At 37.9% G+C, this 20,722-nt stretch overlaps 2 protein-coding genes across 2 annotated transcripts; one reads left to right on the top strand and one right to left on the bottom strand.

The window, feature by feature from the left end:
• Positions 1-12,286: 12,286 nt before the first annotated feature.
• On the top strand, positions 12,287-14,325 carry LOC126567295 (cytochrome P450 306a1). The gene is made up of 5 exons (XM_050223525.1): positions 12,287-12,625; positions 12,779-12,924; positions 13,071-13,279; positions 13,381-13,861; positions 13,957-14,325. Exons 1-5 carry the CDS (start codon positions 12,313-12,315, stop codon positions 14,323-14,325), a joined length of 1,518 nt encoding a protein of 505 aa, XP_050079482.1. The 5' UTR covers positions 12,287-12,312.
• Positions 14,326-16,445: 2,120 nt separating this feature from the next.
• Positions 16,446-19,053, bottom strand: LOC126557696 (cytochrome P450 18a1). The gene is made up of 5 exons (XM_050213556.1): positions 18,664-19,053; positions 18,114-18,235; positions 17,524-17,953; positions 17,156-17,420; positions 16,446-16,856 (listed from the first exon to the last, which is right to left on the bottom strand). The coding sequence occupies exons 1-5, from the start codon at positions 19,046-19,048 to the stop codon at positions 16,457-16,459; spliced, it is 1,602 nt and encodes a 533-aa protein (XP_050069513.1). The 5' UTR covers positions 19,049-19,053; the 3' UTR covers positions 16,446-16,456.
• Between the last annotated feature and the right edge of the window lie 1,669 nt (positions 19,054-20,722).

The raw sequence follows: 20,722 nt of genomic DNA, 5'->3' as shown, positions 1-20,722 counted from the left end.
TTGACAATTGAATGCTACCATCTATAAGCAAAGACTAAACCCAACTGCTACAGCCAAAATGATCGCATTTTTTGCGATTTTTATTTTATTCGTGTAAATTACTATTACACACCACACGTTTCTAGAAGTGATAACCAGAGTGATACCGATCAAACTACGTTTTGAAATGCTGTCGTTTCGCCTTCTAGTCCGTTGTTCAGTATCAAATCCCTTGATAATACAAAATTTTGAAGCGCTTCAGAGACAGGTTATAAGATTAAAATCCTCAAGATTTACGAAGATTTTGTTGTCTTACAAGTGCATCCTAGCGCTCTACAGGCATTAAATCATGCTGCCCTTCGTAATAACCATAATTTCCTTTTAACAACAGATTCCTCGTTGCGCGAGGAAATATGGATCATACCTAATGATCTTCGCCTGAGGGTAGCTCCGAGCATTTTCATGAACATTTAAACCAAATAAGCCAGTTCTTCACTGATGGATCATACAGGAGGGCACAGGCTTCGGTGTTTTTAGCGAGTGCACCAAAGCATATTTCGAATTGCGGCACCCGTGTAGTGTTTACACCGCAGAGCTAGCCGCACTATTTTACGTACTATTGATGATAGCAACGAGACCTTCGGACCAGTACTTCATCTTCACTGATAGCCTTTGTGCTATTGAAGCGCTGAGATCCCCGAAGGCTGTTAAGAGTCAGAATTTTCAAAATCATTGAAATGCGTGGCTCAATGTTCGATAAGGTGTTTAGGATCTCGCTAATCTAGGTCCCTTCTCATTGCGATAATCCCGGCAATGAGAAGGCAGACTTACTGGCCAAAACAGGCGCCCAAAAAGGTACTTTTTATGACCGACCTATCTCGGCCCAGGAGTTTCTTCGTTTTCCACAGCAACTTTTCCTGTCTCGCTGGCAGAGCATGTGGGAGGCGGTTGAACTCAAGCGATTCCTTTTTTTCGGTCTCTTCGCAAGTGTCCCTGCGGCCTTGGTTCGATGGGATCTCTATGGACCGGGCGTTCATACGAATGATGTCTCGACTGATGTCGAATCATTTTGCGTTGAATGCTCATCTACAGCGTATAACTCTGGCTCAGACAAAAGTATGTGGCTGCGGTGACAGATTCCACGATGTGGATCACCTTCTGTGGTCCTGCGTGGGATTTGAAACTGCAAGACCCTCCTTGTTGAGCGCAGTCGTTCGGCAGACGACCGGATACAGAAATAAGAGAAGTGTTGGCTACCAGTCACCTCCCTTTAATGAGGCTCATTTATCGATTCGTCAGAGACAACGGTCGTGTCTGGATTTCGATTGTCCATCATCCTTCCAATCCGACAACCCCTTTCTGTTACATGTTGTGTTCCCAGGTAATGAAAATACCATTTTTATTATTTGCACTTCATCATTCCTTGCACTTACACTACTGTATTCCACGCACGCACACGCACACTGTATTCTATCCCCTTATCACCGGAGAGAGTTCATTCACCATCCGCCATAGGCCTGGAGCACAATGGCATCAACTTTTCACATCATCTAATCACTTACTAGACTTGTCGACTTGCACGTAGTTGGATAGTCGATCCTCATTACGGGGAGACGGTCCAGATGGGATTTGAACCACGGTCCAGCCGTTTGAAAACCGGCGGCACATGGTGTGTACAATACGACGACGTGCTGTCATACTTAATAATTACCCGGTTAAATCTGTAACTGACTGTATTCTTAACGTAATTTGTCCGCATGTAATCCCACCGTGAAATCGCATTGACAGCATACAGTACTGTACAAAAAACATCTAAGGCAAACCTTCTTACGTCTTTGGCCAAAGGTTGAATTAAGCCGCCTCTTACTCACAAGCACTCATTTTGATGACTTGAATTTCCCAGAGGTTTTATGTTGGAATGATTCATAAATTTAATGTTTGTAATATATGTATGTACATATGTTATAAAAAAAACTATCCAAGAGTTTTATAGAACCGAGTATGCCCGGGATAAGGCAAAGAATAAGGAGGAAATGCCTTACCAATAAGATCATAAAATTTATTTAACATAAGCTGTATTGACAAAACGGCATTGGACCGTCATAATAAAAAAAAACAGTTTTATAGAACATACAATTTATAAAGTGGTCTATTGATTGAACGGGGATCGAATCGTAATATAAAACTTCGGGCTATACGAAATTTCAAACTGTTCAAATCAGTGTCAAACTGTCAAATAATCTCATAATTGCAATTTCGGCTTTTTTTCGTTTCTCTATGCAAGTAGCTTGTGTATCTCGAGGTGAAGATTGACAAAACAAAATTGAATTTCCTCATGATTCACACCCTACATGAATTTAGACTGAGTGGTACATTTCCCGGTCGATAGGACAAAAATTGTCCCGCTTCCAGAAGGCCACACGCGGTCCGTTGAATTTAAATATAAATTAACAAATAAACAAAACAAAAAAGAACATGAACCCGATTGTTGACCTAATAAATTTACCTATCTGAAGATCTTCGTCTTCTTCTCATTGGCTTAACGACCTATGGTCCTTTAGTCCTCACTACGAGGGATCGACCCGGATGGGATTTGAACACCGATTCTGTAGTGTGAAGACTGTGTCGCCTCCACCACCAGACCAAAATGAACATAAATCTGGAATTTTAAGAATGCAATACTTTGCTGCATTACGCTAACTCATTATTTACAAAAAAAAAAAATAGACATAGCATCGGAGTAGTCACCATTACTTTCAATATCTAAGTTTTTGAATGTCATACCAGGCAAGGCATTGCGTCTGCTTCAAAAAGAACCATATTTCTGGTACGTACGAAGCCTAAAACCTGATATAGTTACCACGTGATCTGTTTCTTTACATATAATATAGAACACTTTTATTAAACACAAACGAAAAACATCTTAGAAAATATATGTTAATATAATATAATATAACATCTTAGAAAAATTTGATTCCGCATTTGTTGTTATCGCATATTGCGAAAACATTAAACACGTTTTAAGGGAAGCACTTATGGCATGATAGACCTTAGATACAAAAGGGTTATTTTGCATATGATGCTTGTTCCACGTTTTTCTCTTTCCATTTTTCCTGCTGAACATTCCATTCCAGAAACTACTCCCTTCAGCTCAACACTCTTTTCCACCTTCTCAGACATTGATCCTTCCTCATCTTCCTCATCTTTCGGAAGATAGTACAATAAAGAGAAAGATAACCCTGTCGTGTGCGCCGCTCGCTGTCACCTAGTGTTCTAGATTTTCGCTTCAAATATGGGTCACTGAAGGGGGCAAATCTTGGAGTTCAATGACCGTCTCACCACCGTCGTGGAGTAGAGTAACTCTGTTCCTATGTTGCGGCGTGTATATTGTCGCTATTGTGGTAGTAATAACGCGATTGCTAATTGAACTGCCTTCGATTATATTGTAGAAATTTTTTGGAGTGTATTATGAGTATAATTTTAGTTTAACAAACTATAGTTAATTTCAACTACTGCTTATTGTTTGACCTGAGTTTATCGACACTGTACTCTTTTGTATCAACTAATTTAAAGATGTATTTATTTCCACACGCTGTAAAAGACACAATAAGCGTTTATTGATAGATAATGTGTACTTTATTAAGTTGGTTTTGTAATTATGTTAAGACATTATTTATTTATAATTAATTATGACGGTCCAGTGCCGTATTGTTATGTTAAGACATTAACATTACTCTTTTCTAAATGGATGTAAATCTTTTAAATAATTCCAGTAGAATTTTGTATTTTTCCCCCTTTTCCCAATAAACTTAAACTGTAAGTAGGATCTTTATTTGAGAACCACCATACTTTAATATAAAAAATACGGTCATTATTGCTAGTCAATGATAGCGAAAAATACGAGTATAGCTGTTGCCGTTAGATATGTTCTTCGATCTTTATTGTTTCTGTAAAGAAACTTATTGTAACGCCTAGCACCGTTGTAATATTTAAATTTTACATTGTTCAAGCTTAGCTGCCACTGGTTTTGTAGTCATTTTTATATGTTTTGAAACAACAATGCCGAAACTGATGTTGTGACATTTTTTATGGCCTTCATAACCTCGGGCGTCGTCGTGATGTGAATTCCATTAACGAATTTTTGCAAATTCATTTGCGTATCTTATTTATATTTGAGTAAGATAGTAAAATAATATTCTACAAATCTTATTGATTACAGCATTTTTAGACTTAAGACTGAAGACAAAAAAAAAACACGAAGGCGGTCTATTAGTGCTGGTTTGAGTATGATGTAATTGACTTCCTTATGGTAAATTATATACAATGATTGCTTAAATTATAAATATTTGCATTATGACTACAATCGCATGTACAATTTATGTATTATTTCAACTGTTTTGCCTGTTCTTTATATCTAACAACAAATCAGAGATTATATCAGATAATACAAATTGTCATTATAATGTCGTAATCAGAGTTAACCAAATAATTCACATTCCATAGTTCAACAAAGGCATATATTTAATTGGCAAACAGTTAAATGGCAACCAATGTTCGAATCACAATTAAGTCTAAATATAAAAACGTCTAGCTACAAAAAAAAAATCAACGGTTACACAAAACAAAAAAAACAGCAACCGAAGTCCTAATTTGAATACTGACCAGCTGACTGGAGAAAGTCTGAACAGAAATTCGTGTGAGTTCATTAACCGAGCGTTACCTAAAGCAAAAGTCTGCACCATCCTCTTACTGAGTCTTACACCCAAACTCGCGACGTCTATCCCTGCCACAAGTACGTTATCATCAGGTCGGTCTTTATATCTCAGACTTGTCTCGAAACGTGAGGAGAATGAGGTATGACGAAAAACGAGGTTTACTTTGGTACCGGTCATACTACTGATGACCAGCTTGACCGGCCCTGGTGGTGTTGATCTTTTTGTCTGCCGTTAGGTGTTTACTAGGCATTTGACCAATTTAACGATTGACCAATACGTGATCGCTATTTTCTTTCTTTTTGGAATATGTTTCTGCATAGTTTTGTTTGTAGTGTTTGCTCGTTTTTTTTTATACAGTTAATTCTGTACACCGTATCCCACGTTTAAAGTACACAATTTCTATGTTTGTACTCAAATGCTACAATGTTCTATGGAAAGTGTCTTTTTTAAAACTTATATTAGTACAAAATATAAACTCATTGGGGGGAAGGATTGAGGTTTTTTTTCTAAATTAGAATAAAAGATTTATAAAATGATTTTTTGTACTACTTACATAAATACACTCTATATAACATAAGCACAAATAATGACTAAATGGGATTCTCCACAATTTTTGATTGGTAATACATCTAGATAATAAAATCGTAATTGTTATGTAACGAAATAATTGACGTTTATATGTCAAACTATACTAGTCTGATTGCCAAAATCATACCATTGTAGTACTGTAGGTTCATAAAGCATAAAAAAAATCTAGCCAAACTTTTATGTACTATTTATATCACTTCATTTCGGATGTTGGATATTATTTTAACAATTGATTACGTAACAGATTTTATTTAAGATTTTGTTGTGAACCAATATCAATAAAGAGGGTAGTTTTATCAAAGTTTAATCTTCCGCAACAACATATAAACATAGTAAAGAGAAACACATTTTAATGATGTACCGAAGGTTTGTATCGTTCTGAACACAAATGAAGCCAACTGGTGAGGCGTTTGCGAAGTTGGTTGCTTCGAGAGTAACAGAACTCGAAGGAGGAAGTATGTGACATCAAAAGACTGCAAACCGGTAAGTTGTTTATTAGCAGCAATCGAGATGCTGGTCGAACGGAGTAACGCGATGGCCCAAAGGTTCAATTACCTTTGATAGTGAAAGTCCCAACACTTTGCAATGTGTATGTTTACCATGTCCGCATTCGTATATGAATGTGCACCAGAGTACAAGACAGCTTGGCAAACTGCTAATCGGTAAATGAAACTAACGAGATAATATACAGGAATACGGAAAAAGATATCTACCACCGCAAGGTATTGGGTAGACAGCAGGCTGCCCAACCAGTTGCTACCTGATTTAATTCAATACGGTTATATGTTCATGAGATCGGTTGTTGAACTCTTAGCACACATTTTTGCTGGCATGGACAGTAGGTTCGGTAGTCTGGTAAAAAAAAAACTCGCTCCTTTGAAAAGCTTGTCGGAGCAAATATTTTGCCTTTTTGGGATTGGTATGAAATGTCGTTTATTCGAAATATTTATTATTATTTGGCCATTTGTTAATTTTTTATATTGTTTGAAATTATATTTTTGTAGTTTTGCGGTTCATTAGTGAAATGTAAGTGCAAACACTAATGTTTTTGGTTCAACGATCTAGTTGAGTATGTGACCAGTGTACGGAATATTTTATTCGGATTTCTTTTAAGTTTAGATTAGCTTTAATTTTCCGAAGCTTTTAGTAAACTTTTAGTTTTTCATCAGTACAGTATAACGGCAAAGGAAAGATTTCGGTTAAAACTACGTTCATAATTAAAATTGGATCAGTTTTTCATCATTTTTTTAGGATTTGGTATCAACTTTGGAGAAAACTACAGTTCACCGAATGAATAAACGTGGCAATTATGTTATAAAAGCATGAGCATGTACATATATAAAATACCTGCTTTTGAAGAAACATTCTTAAGACGCATTACCGTTCAGGTCTTGTATCTATATTTTACCTGAATTGTGTTGTACCCAACCCCAAATGTTCCTGTGTTATGATTGGTCGTGGTTTACCTGTCATTTTAGTTAACCATTAAAAAAGAGCTCCATTATGAAGAATCCATGCTTTTTTCAACGAAGCAACGGCACCCAAAGCTGTACTCCTTATGCTACTTACTTCATTGGCCTCATTTGTGCGATTTTACATGTTTAGGGTACAACCGACAACACGGGCCTAAACTTATAAACTAGAGTTAAGGTACTTAGTGAGTAAATCGCCGGTTTTTATATCATTTCCATAAAGAAAAGAGGTCAGAAGAACAAGTCATCGACCTTTGACAGCTTTATGTTATGATAGTTCATGTATGATTTTACCTCACATGTATTTGTGCAAAATGTACAGCTGCAGTGCACTATGGGTAACGATTGTGATTGGATTGATCTGAAACTAAGTAAAAAGTAATATTTTAATCAACATGTTATGCAATCTCAAATACGCGGCTCAGGCGTCCTAGTTAAATTAGTAATCACTAACAAATACTGCCCACATAATTCGCAAAGAAAATCCATGGTTGTATTTAACAGCAGGAGCAACAGTTCCTATTAAGAGCACATCGACATTAGCAATTTACAATGATTTACTCAAACAACAGACCAAAACACCCCAAGTGTCGTCAGTATTAGTATACCATTTACATGAACATACTGTTATGAACACTTTTTTTTTCAAACTCGTACGAAATTTGTACGAAGGATGGATTGGCGGTATTGATTTGCTGGTTGTAAAATAAAAAAGAGTTTAACGGGCGAAATGTTTTTAATTGTGGTGTTTCAAAAAGTGGACCGGTGGTAATGCAACAGCGGTACCCGTCTTCACACCACAATACCGGGATTCAAATCTCATCCAGAACGCTCCCCCCATAGTGTGAAGATTGACTGTCCTACTACGGTGGTATCAGCAAGTGTAGTAAACCATTGGATGGCCGGCGTGACCTAGTTAAAGTAGGTCGTTAAGCCAAGCAGGAAGTTTCAAATCTTTAACAGTTTTGTTGTCAAATTTGTTGCATAATTGGTTGAATACAAGCCAGGATACCATCATACAGCATATTTACATAAAACCGCTCCTAGTAAACAGTATTTTTGTACATCACACAGTTGGTGTAATACTGCACGGGAGCGATCATAGTACTATGGCACAACATGAATGAACACAGTGTAATCCATTCAACTAATTATTTGCTTCATATAAGGAAGGGTGGTCACACGGTAGGACCAGAGTTCAAATCCGTTCCGAACCGTTATCCGGAGTGAGGACGGACTGTCCAACTACGTGCTGCGTCAATAAGTCTAGTAAGCCAGTATATGGCCAGCATGACCCTTGACGGGTAGTTATGCCAAGAAGAAGCAAGAAACTCATGAATCATGTCATGACATTTTTAGTAACTGAGTAAAAACAAGGGTCAGGAGAACAGAAGTAACGTAACACACTTCATTTTACTACAGCCCAAGGTTTCAATGTGTCCTTTTTCTGAAAGTTTTTCGGCATTTCCTTTGTTTTGAATTGGTAGCATTGATTGGATTGATTTTACAATAAATCTATTAGAACCTATCGAACCGCAATTAGCGCATGTAGTCTGTCACAAAGATTTAAATTGACTTGCAAAAAAAAAACTTTTTTAGGTGAGCTACAAGCACACATTTTGCAGAACTTGTAAAACGACACAAGCTGCTCCAGGCGAAAAAAATGAGGTGGCTCCAAAGGTTCGGTTTTTAGGTCAACTGCGGTAAGTGATAACGACGCCAGGAGAGGATCTGGCTTAAATGGATGCTGCCATGACCATCATGCAAAGTTATTCCTACTGGTTGGAAAAGCAACACCAATGGTAAAACAACCGCACTTGTGCGCCATTAGTTTAGTTGAAACGCATGGCAGTATTAAGAAACAAGATATGGCAAGCTGGCATAAAAACGCCAACAAGGCCTTATAGAGAGAAAAAAAGGATAGAGAGAATGAAATAGGCAGAAAGAGAGAGAGAAAATACAGTAAAAGAAAGAAAGAAGTGGCAGGGAGCAAATGCTGAGGGAGGACATTGTTTCGAAAATCAACTTTTCCCAATGCGGAACAACGCTCCTCTGCTTGAGGTAGGGAAAGCTAATTGAACCCAGAAATCCAAGTACCAATGGTGTTGTCGTTGTTGTTGTCATCATCATAGTCGTGATCGCAAACGTGATCTTGAGTAGCAACTCCGATAGCTAGTTTGTTTGAGTCGGATACGGGCCAGGAAGGAAGAACGAAAACCAAGCCGCCATCGTCTTACCCGAACTCGTACCGTGGACAACGTCGTAGACGGATATTATGAAAGTACGGAATCCCGCAATTGGCTGGAGGTACCTAAGATGCTGGCAATGACGACGCGGAAGGGCTGAGTGGGCCCGGTCCTGAGCTAAGGGTGTGTGGAAAAGTTACATTCGTCCCAGTTTTTCTTCTTTCTTCCACATTTCTCCAGCTTCTACTGTTCTTTGAGTAATCTGACGTAGGCCGGCCAAGTAGGTTACCCGACTTCCTTGAGGGTGGCTGTGGACCAGGTAAAACGCGACAAGCCTCTAGTCTCTCGCTCGAACGCTGTACATTACTTCACCTAGAAGAAGGGTTAGCATCCCGGTTCAGATGAATATTACTGGGACGAAGAAAATTATATCATTGTATTATGGTGTGAACTACTTTCTTCGCATGTCTTGACTTTACACGGCAAAAGAGAAAACTGTACGGTGGCTTTTATATCCGGTAAAACGGGGACCCGCGCCAACGCGCAAGTGGTTGGACATTTATACATACAAGCGGCGTTCAGTTGAAACGTTAGTTTTCGATAACAGTTACTTAGAACATTAAATTTATTTGTAAAATAACAATAAACGCCAAAAGCAGAATTATTGCATGGTTTGCTAATTTGCTAAATTGAAGCGAAATAATAGCGAATAATTGAAGATTAAAAAAAAATTAGACATTTTTGAATCTTTCCCATTGAACACTTGTTTGCCGTTATGCGTCTAGTCCGGCAAATGAAACGGGTCATACATGTGGAACCATGATCCAAGCCATGTAGGTCACGGTTACGTTTGTTAGATCAAAGCGGTCATTCCCTAACAGATGGTAAGGTAGATCGAATGGGAGGAATTTAATACACACGGTCGATGGAGTGCGGAATCTTCATGAATCATTTTTATTGTTAGAAAGTCAACTGCAAAATATATTGTTACATAATTACATATAATATTACATTTATTTATTTTAGTTATGACGGCTTGCGCATACCATAAAAACAAATAAAACAATAATTCATATAATGTAATAAACTAATAATAATCAAACTATTAACCAAATATGCCATGCTGCCATTACAGAAGCATGTATTTTAAAAAAATGCAAGATTATTATGAATTGATTGTGAGTTTAAATTAATTGTGTATGTACTGTTTATTCATTCTCATCCGTGCTTCGCTAAAATCTTGCTAAGAGAACGAACGAACTTGTAAAAATGTGTTAAATACTGATGAGACATAATTTGTCGAGCTCTGGTTCCTATGATCGCTATGCTATGACCATAATATTTCATATCATTTTATTTGCTGGAGTCAGCATATTGTTGCCTGTATTTTATCGGGTCTAGCTAATTGAATGAACAATTTCCACGCATTTTGATTTATTAAGGAATCGTACTATTTTTAAAGCAGCGATAAAAACGTTTGCAAAACACTTTACATACATTTAAAAGATAATCTGTCCAACATGGCATTGCTAAGCTACCTTTGTGGGACAGGCTAGTGAAGAAAATTTAAACAGAAAATTAAATCCGTTACAATAAAGCCTACGTTGGATTAAAAGTTTAAATATAGGCTCTAACGAATGATCATCATGGTCGACACATCTGCAAACAAATCTTGGTTTCTTATTACCCTGTAAAAAGCGCCTCGGTTTGGTTTGCTGGTCTGGCACATTCTTCTTCGGATGGTAGCATATGAATCAAAGCAGAATCATAAAAGTAATGCAATAAAGGGAACTTGACACCAACAGTTTTTATTGTTCCAACATTTTTTTTTTTTGTTTATTTTATAGAGACTTTGGGTCTTCGAAACCACATTCACCTCTTATTGATCTAAACATGGCATTAACAAATGAAAGCGAACGGCACTGAAAAGTTCAGAAGGAACGATAGTAAAGAATAAAAGAAGAAAAATAAAAAGCTCCACCTTCGGGTTCTGGCGTTCTTGCAGCTAGTCAGTTTCTTGAAGACCGGCTTACTGCTGATACCGAGAGGTGTGACGTTCTTTAGCGCGCTCTAAGCAGAGCTGCTGTAAAGTGAAGCTTTAGTCGGGATTTTCAATTTGAAAGTTTGATCATTTTGATTAGACTTCCAAATTCTTAGTGCCGTGCGTTTGGTGACATTTGTACGCGATTGCGGCGAGAAAATGTATCTCAGTTTGCTCTGAACTACAGAAGCAGAAACATTGTGAAGTGATTACGCTACTGTGCTACTGTGAATTGTGCCGGTGATTTGTAAACAAGTCTGGTGTGTTTTGTCTGGTAAATGTTAGGTTATACACATTTCGTACCGGTGTATATTATATTTTTGAGTAAAGTTTGCATTTGTTCAAATTTATTACGATACGTTTTGGATCATTTTTACTGCTTGTAGGTTTAAACTACCTAAACGAAAACACAAAAATCATTACATGCATTGCTAACTGTGTGCGTGACTACGAGTGTGGGTGTTTGGTTGTGTGCGTGTGAATGCTCCTACCATGTGTTTGTAATTGTGTATAAATAATAATGTAAACATGTTGTTTTATCGTGCCATTGTTTCGGTCTAATTCAGCATACCGTTTGTAATAGACAATAATTCATTATTTGCAGTTCTCTGCAAATGCATACTTAAATTGCCATTTCATGTTGCCATCATGCCTCATGCCAACAAAAAACAACAGTGTTGCTCAGCGATAAATATCATCAGCTAACACTTGGGCACAACTGCGCCACTTCATACGTATACATCGAAACTCAAAATAAATTAACTTTTTCAGGGGTCGGCAAACAGTTTATCGATTTCATGTTTGATTCAATCATTATCATTTTAGACAATACGGTCACTGATATTAAACAAAAGATTGTATATTTCTATTGCTCCGTAGTGCCACAGGTGGATGTTGTAATGTGCATTAAGTGTCAAATATTAAGTGTTGATTGTATTGTTAACATAGTATCAATCCTAAATTGACATTATTCACGCAATCCTATTTTAATAAGCCGAGACGGTGGTGGTCCAGCAACGCAAAGCAAACACGTACACAGGACACGGTACACAGAACTAACCATCCAGCTATTAGTAGAGCTACTAGTATAGAAATCAAGTAAACCCAGAAACGGCCGGCGAAGGCTTCTCATCGTAAATTTTAATGTCAAACAAACAGAAGATTGAGAATTCTTTATCAGTGTATTAAATAAATGAATATCTGGTTTTCGAATGTTTGTGGACTTTCTAAGAAAATTGTTGGATCATTACTATTTAAAGAAATAAATTAAAAAGGATGCGTTTTTATTTTAACGAAACCATTATTGTTCTATTACCTATTACAGACCAGCCATGGTGATGTTCGTAACATTGATATTATTCCTCTTGGGATGGTTCCTGATTAGCTTACACAGCCGATATGGAAAGCCTCCCGGACCGTATGGATTACCGTTTATCGGCTACTTACCTTTCATTGATGCTCGCAAACCTTACGAAACATTTGCTCGACTCGCTAAGCGGTATGGTCATATTTATGGCTTGTGGATGGGGCAAGTATATGCCGTTGTAGTTACTGATCCTGCTTTAATTCGTACCATTTTGGCACGAGAAGAAACTACCGGACGTGCTCCACTATTTGTTACGCACGGTATTATGGGAGGCTATGGTAAGCGATTGTGTTTATGATGAGAAAAATTAAACAATGATTTTATGCTTAGCAATGTACCGTTTCAATTTTAAATTTTACGGTTTAGCTAGATCAGAATGAAAGTTCATTCAACATTCCATCATTGCTGCAAATTTGTAACCCTTATTTCAGGACTAATTTGTGCCCAAGGCGATTTGTGGCGTGATCAGCGTCGATTATCGATCGAATGGCTACGTCGCCTGGGTATGATCAAATTTGGTGCAGCGCGTCTGGACCTAGAGCGTAGGATTGTGTCTGGACTGAATGAATTGATCGAGGTATGTTATATTTTTTAACCGTACCACCATTTCTTTTTAAATTCTAATTCATAAAATACCAATATTTACGATCGATACGAGTTTCCTACATATCTTCATGTTTCTTCGATTCTTGCCTTGTATTTTTTCTTTCATGGTGCTGAAAGGATATCGACAGCAAAGCAGTTAGGGAGCAACACGGCTTTAACCCATCCGCCGTCATACATCACACACTCGGCAACCTGTTAAATGATTTAGTATTTGGTATAAAATATAACAAGAACGATGCCACATGGCAATATTTACAACATCTTCAAGAAGAAGGCGTCAAGCATATTGGAGTATCGATGGCTGTCAATTTCTTGCCAGTGTTGAGGTAATATTATGTTATGTATTTACCCGCACAACTACTAAGTTTGATTGTAGTGATGATGGCTTACTTCTTGTTTTTAATTTTATTTTACAATAACTTCATAGATATTTGCCTTCCACACGAAAGACAATACATTTTCTTCTGGAGGGAAAAGCTAAAACGCACACGATATATAATACAATAATAGCTGAACAGCGCACCAAAATGTGTTCTTCAAATGCACCTTATGAACAACAAGAAGAATCCATTTTAAACTGCTTCTTGAAAGAAGCCACGAAACGACAAGAAGCAGGCCGCCCGGACGCTACATTTTGCGATGACATACAGCTGCGTCATTTGATGGCAGACCTATTCGGAGCGGGTGTCGATACAACATTTACGACGATTCGCTGGGCTTTGCTATATATCGCCCTTTACCCAGCAGTTCAACAGCGCCTGCGAGAAGAGCTAAAACAAAGGTTGGTCGCGAATGACTCACCTTCTTTGAACGATGTGGAAGCACTGCCCTACTTACGTGCTACCATTGCGGAAGTTCAACGCATTCGTACCGTTGTACCAGTCGGCATTCCACACGGCACCACAAAGGTAAATCTAAATCTTATTTATGCTCAATACCTCGCCCAAAGTGTCATGTGATCTATTACTGGATTTTTTTTGCTTCTTATTTTTCAACAACACAGGAAATTACGGTTGCTGGTTTTAAGATACCTGCAAATACGATGATTATGCCGTTGATATGGGCAGTACACATGAACCCTACACTGTTCGATGCGCCCAACATCTTCAAACCGGAACGCTTTCTAGATCCAGAAGGGCGTTTTACGACCCCGAGCTGCTTTCTCCCATTTCAGGTTGGAAAGCGTATGTGCCTGGGGGACGAGCTAGCCAGAAACATTCTGCACTTGTACGTCGCACATATAGTGCACCATTACGATTGGTTTAGCATTGCTCCCGAGGATGCGACTACAATCGATTTGACGGGAGCGTGTGGCATTACTTTAACGCCGCCAGATTATCGCATCATTTTCTCAAAAACAAAAAAACAGTAATACTTTTCGTTGAATTTGTTTTTTTTTAATTATTATTATACACTTACTGCAGCTAAAGATCTATTATGAATCAAAAGACAAGGTGTTCATCGTTGCACATCAGTAAAAAAGTGTCAAAATAAATAATCTACCGCTCTACCCTGTTACTGATTTGCTGTAGTATCAGCACACGAGAACAAATATTTCCTTTAGCTCTTACATTTAAACTAAAACATAATGCTGGCTAGTGAAGAAGTCCTTTTATTGATCGTGTAGCATTTTTAAAGCGTGATAGAGATTTTGCCATTTACAGGAAACTAAGAAAATTTCAAACATAGCTCTTAATGCCAGCTTCCGTGTCGATATTGTTGTTGCTATGGTAATGTATTGTGTAAAATATCTTTAAATGTTGCGCTATAATTTACTTTCTCTGGAAGAAAACAACAATCAAATTTTATCTGGCAATTTCACAACAATGTTTCGCAGGCACGTGTGTCGTTTATTCCGTAGCTGAGATTTTGAAGTTCGATGTAAAGTGCTACTTACTTTCATAGCAGTAAGTGTACCACAAAAATATAAAAAAGAATGAGTAAAATTTTTTTACCAAAAAAAAAATAATAAACTACAGTGACAACTGATTTATTTCCTAAACATTCTTAATTATATAAAAAGTAACGCCTTCATTCCGTAAAATTATTGTCCTTCATGAAGTGAAGATTCTAACGCGTTTTGTTGTAAATTGAATGTGATTGAGTTTCTTTTGTCAATTTGAGCTCCGATCCATTGGCAATCAATGCAAGTAACGCTATCCAATTCGTTATTTTTCATCTATTGAATTAATGTATCAATTATCTACAGTGCAAAACAAGGCAGTGTTTTCTTTTCATACTTCGTAGATACTCTCCTTTACAATGGATTACTGTGAGATAATTCAAAAATATCTTACAACACATATGGCAAACCTCAACAATTTCTATTCTTGTAGTTATTAGCCGATTATGCGCAACCGAATGCTATCATTCGCAAGTTCCACTTGCTAATCAAATGCTATTAAATAACTTCCACGCTTATCTTAATACACTAATTATATATTATGATGAACACATTGTTTTTTTTATAATCCTGCCATGGATAACGCTTATCGTTCATTGTACAGATTCAAATGTTGGTATTTTTAAGATTTAATGACACTATTGAATGTCAGCGCGATATAACAGCTAGTTTTTTTTTAATTTTTTTTTTCATTTTGTCATGGAATATTGAAACGTGGGTTTTTTATAGTAACACAGATCTACGTTGTGTGCTACACTATCAAATATAAGAAAACTGTTTGCGTGAAAGAATATTGAATCAGTAAAATTCCACACAATCGTGTATTCTACCTTCCCAGTTTTCCTCGTATTATCGATACACTGATTGTTAGTTTTGTTCGATTAATCTTTTCTGTGTACCCTTTTTGTGTCTTCGTTCGTTTATAAGTACATTTGTAAAACCGCTGATAAACGAATGAACAACTTTCACTGAGTGTTAACTGCCAAATCATATTCCAGTTGTGTGAAACTGAACTTCTTTGCCTGAAAGAAACATTCAGGCAACTGAAATGAATGTTTCAAATGAGTGAAACTTGCTATCATTTACAAGCGCTTTCAAGGGTTGATTCATTTTTTCATATTTGTTTCTATCATTGTACGACTCATGGCAATCCTATGAACTGCTTTGTAAGGACAGGCGTGGTGAGGAATATAAATAATGCTTTCGCCGTGTAAAATAACAAATGCAAACAAAAGAAAAGAAACAATACAGAACGGAATTGACTAGTGATCGAACATATGCGAACTTAACCATCGCATCACACTGATTTGAACAGATAAGTTTAAAAGATTTTGTTTCGTGTGACATAACCGTACTCGTTACAGTTGCGCTCGTGTTTGTACGTGCGTGTGTGTATGTGTGTGCGTGCGTATGTGTGTTTTTTTCTTATGATAATTTATTGTCTTTAATTCGCTAGGAACATACCGTGCTCGGAAAATGATATTACTTCTGCTCTGCTTTGTTTGCAAGAAGATCGGGGGTATGGAATCTTTCCGATCGACGTTCATAAGGCAGCCGCGTATTGGTCTCGCGCAGGGTCCACAGTAGAGCTCAATCCTTGTCAGCACATTCCGATGGTGTTCATATTTACCAGTTCTGTTTGAAGTGGACGTGGTATAAGATTGACGCGAAACGCCTGTGGACTGATTGTGACTCCGATAATTCCTTTTAACCCGGGCATTGGTTCGTCTTCCGGTAGCTCGATTGTGAAGGTGTGCATAATTGAAGAAAAAAACAGAAACAATTCCATGCGTGCCAGTACATCTCCAAGACATCGCCGACGGCCGACTCCAAACGGTATGAAGTAGTCAGGTTTGTGGACTTTTCCTTCGGCGTCCAAGAACCTGCTTGGATTAAACTGCTCTGGTTTGTCCCACAAGTTTGGGTCCATATGAACACTGTTAATTAGTGGCACAACGTAAGATCCAGCAGGTATTGTGTAACCATTTATAACAACGTCACTGCATGCAAAGAAAACAAAAACAAAAGTCATATAACAAACATATATGCATTGATTGTAACACAATCCAATTCGATACGAAAGTAGTTTAATTAATTGTTGCTAATTAGCTCACTTGACACAATTTAAAAACGATAGAGGTTTCAACAAAAAAAAAAGCTTTAGCCTAATTTACAATCTACCATATCATTCAGCTGTGATAAATTAAGTTTTTTTTATCAATTTAGATGTGTACATTACGGACTATATGTGTACAATAAGATACACAATATACTTGATACCAAGCATACCAATGCTTACCTCTTGGGAGAGTGAGTAGTAGCTAATGGCACTATACTGGATATTCTCATCACCTCCAAAATCGTCGTTTCAGTGATTGGCAAGTATGGGACGTCCTCGATTCTGGGAAGTCGGTTGCGACCAACCACTTGATCCAGCTCATCCTGAACACGCTGCATTGCATCAGGATGACGAAGCATGAACACATTCAACCACAGTAACGTAGTTTTAATTGTTTCCATACCAGCAGAAAACAAATCAGCTATCACCTGCATCATCTGAATCTCTAAAAAATGGATTCGTGAAATCAACAAAACATATAAAACACCAGTAAAACCAAAATAAAACGGATAATTATCTAATTTGTATCTTCATGCACAAACACTTACCATGGTCTTTACCCTCGAATAATTCTCCATCGCGCCCTTCTGCCTGTGCTTTTTCGATCTCGGCAAGATATGCATCGACAATGTCCCGTATGTTATTGTTGTCAAACGTTCGCTTGTGTTCTTCGATAATTTCCCGATAAAAGTCAAACATTTCTTCGCGATTTTTTGCTATTTTGTTCTTCGCGTTGATATTGCCCGGTAAATATTGTATTTGTGGAATGTAGTCAATCGTGTGTATTTCGCCGAACAGTCGCATTCCTTCCTCTATAAGCCAGTTAAATCGTTTGAACTTGGGATCCTCGATCGAAAAGCGAACTGACATAATGATATTACAAATGACGTTGCTCACCGACACAGACAGATAACGACTGAGATCAGTGGACCTATTTTCTACGGAACTCAACGTGACCAATAGTTCTGTTACTTCGGTCTGAAAAATCACAATAAACACACATACCAACAAGATGGACGTTAAAAAACAACATTGCATTTACAATAACATTTCGTAACCATAATGGAAACGAAAAAAATATTACCGAAGTATTTTATGAGCTTATCATACTAGAAGATGAGATTTGTTGTGTACGTACCATTATTCGATTTTCCATCAGATGTTTCTTGTTTCCGAGTACCGTCATGCCGAAGTTACGCAGCTTCTCGTGCAAGAAACGGCGTTGATCCTTCCACAATGGTCCCTCGCTATTGATTATCCCTAGTTACAGTAATAAAACGTTAGTTGTCTTTTATACTATGATGCCTTTTAAAATCATATGGTAAGATAAGTACTATCAAATTGTTCGGTAACCAATAAAACTTAACTAGGTCGCAACAAAACAAATCTAATTCAAGTCTAAAATATTACACTACCACCAATGCCTAATTGAAGGAATCAATTACACTATCGTTTTTCCTCGTTATCTATTTTATATTTGACACGAGCAGAGAGTGTGGCCGACACGAGCTTTAAAACACTTGTCTAGAATAGTTGTTGGGTTTTCCTATTCTTCATCACGAGACAAAAACTTAACCCAATGGTATGCGATGCTTCCTCTTCCTCAGAAATAACTCAGTAATAAGTAAGTTTGAATAACCTATCTGTTAATTTTTGCGTTAATGTTGCGCCTTAAGCATAATACGTACCGAATCCTCCTAATGTCTTCAGCAATGGAGAGTGGGGCCGGCCAGTAAACTCTTCCGTTTTAAATGCCTCTCGGATAATTTTGTAGTCACTTATAACTACGGTCAGCTGGGCGCCAAGCTTAGCGCTAAACAGTGCACCATATTTTTTGGCAAGCTTCATATACTGCGTGTGTTTTTCATGACCTATAAAAGTCAGGTAACCGAAAATTGGCACACCCCACGGACCTGGTGGCAGTTTCTTAATCTGGCTGAGCAAGCGAAATATGTACTGCACGAATAAAACACAGGATAGTGCACAGCAAAATACGAGCAATGTTTTTCTGGCGTTTAATGGATCAAAGAACTCTTTTCGCATCAACCCCACAAGATACGAATCGATGAACATCTTTCGCAACGAGCGACAATTGCTAACGTTCGGACGATTCGGCGAGCGTTTATTTCTTACGATGTAGACAACGCAACACTTCTGTATTACCACTATTTATGCATTAAAATGTGACAACAAATGAATCTCAGCACCGTGTACGAAATCTGTATCACTTTCAATTTGTACGAAAGGGATAAAAAATAATTATCACTTGTTGCTGGCGGTCTTAACGAAATCATAGAGCCGTATGCAAAATTCGCTTCACTATGTACTATGTGCGGAAATTTCACGGTAACACACTGAACAGTATCGATCACGTACACCAAAGTTTCCACTCTACGCAAAGGCCGTACACAGTTCAAGTAGTGCGCCGCACATGCAAACACTGCGCGTACCACTTAAGACACTACAGTCGATTCCGAAGCACCGCAACTGAACTATACGCGAGACGCACGTTTTCGAGTCTACGACGATGATAAAAAGCACAACTGTAATGAATGAATCGGTATGTCCTTCCACTTTTATAGTTTCGCCGAGCCCGAACACATCGCCACTCGTATTAAAGTAGGGGAAACAACTCCGCATGTGCTCCAACGCCAGATAAATTACGCGTGCTTTTCCCTCCTAACCCATGCACCTGACTGAGATAAAGATACATTGCTGGTGGATGGTACCACTGCTCCGACGTAGCTTAAGTCGTTTAAGCATAGAGCAGCACGAAGTTGCAGATTGAAGTTGAGGGGAGACAGATCAAACTTAAGCTGCCTGCGTATAAATGCTCTCGGCTTATGCTTTTGGGGCAACACAAGAGATACCTGAGTATGCGAGAGAGTGATAAACGGGCGTAAGGAATGGAGAGCATTACTGAGCGTGCGAGAGTATCAGGGTCCAAACGCCGTTATTTTAATTCTTTAGCATTACCTACAGGAGCAGAAAAGCAAAACTTTTTGCCGTAAGTTGCTTTTTTATGTTTGTAAACATTGCATAGCTTGCATTTTTTGTTCTCAATTTGTTTAACATGCACCTGTGCACACAAGTTTGTTGTAGAAATTAAAGGTATATCATTAATTGTTTGCTATATCATTCGTCGAACTGCAAGCACCATGTACATGTATAGCAAAATATATAGTAATTCATGATTAATTTATCTATACTTACGCTTACACTAAAAATAAAACTATTACAGTTCGTCCCAGTCGTTGTTACCTAGTGTGAGAGACGATCAAAAATTTACAACAATCTTCAATTTCAAATGAGCTTAATCATCAACACTTTCCCCTTAAGATTCTGCAACATTGCATTCCTGTTGCGTTTGGAAGGAAAAGTACGGCTAATCTGCTTTACATCTGGACATGAGCACATGTGTTGATATTTCCCCTACCCTAAAACGACCGTGAATCGAGGAAAGCCATTCATTCGTTGCAGTTGTGATCGTATCGAGCTCGTATCGCATCGTACTTGAGTAGAGTTCAAAAGTCCGGCTCACTATGGATTACCAAGTTCTCCAAGTTGGAGTTCTCACTACGGAGCGCTACGGTAAAGTCACTTCGACGCGATGTACCGATCAGAAATCATTTCGCGTGCCCAACATATCTCAATATCATTGATCAATAAAGAGCAGGGCCCTATTGACAAAATTGCCTTAATTATCACTACTAAGGATTTTTTCCAATACAAATTTGCCTTAATAGT

Source organism: Anopheles maculipalpis, chromosome 2RL (genome assembly GCF_943734695.1).
Source record: "Anopheles maculipalpis chromosome 2RL, idAnoMacuDA_375_x, whole genome shotgun sequence".
Classification (NCBI taxonomy): Eukaryota; Metazoa; Arthropoda; class Insecta; order Diptera; family Culicidae; genus Anopheles; species Anopheles maculipalpis.
This window is presented reverse-complemented; position numbering and strand designations above follow the sequence as displayed.

Bases quoted from the DNA above. Each gene is read 5' to 3' on its own strand.
- LOC126557696 (XM_050213556.1), bottom strand. From the start codon at position 19,048: ATGTTCATCGATTCGTATCTTGTGGGGTTGATGCGAAAAGAGTTCTTT. The intron at 17,954-18,113 runs GTACGTACACAA...GTGATTTTTCAG, and splicing joins TGATGGAAAATCGAATAATG to ACCGAAGTAACAGAACTATT. The intron at 17,421-17,523 runs GTAAGTGTTTGT...TCCATTTTTTAG, and splicing joins ATTCGAGGGTAAAGACCATG to AGATTCAGATGATGCAGGTG.
- LOC126567295 (XM_050223525.1), top strand. From the start codon at position 12,313: ATGGTGATGTTCGTAACATTGATATTATTCCTCTTGGGATGGTTCCTG. The intron at 12,626-12,778 runs GTAAGCGATTGT...CCCTTATTTCAG, and splicing joins CGGTATTATGGGAGGCTATG to GACTAATTTGTGCCCAAGGC. The intron at 13,862-13,956 runs GTAAATCTAAAT...TCAACAACACAG, and splicing joins TTCCACACGGCACCACAAAG to GAAATTACGGTTGCTGGTTT.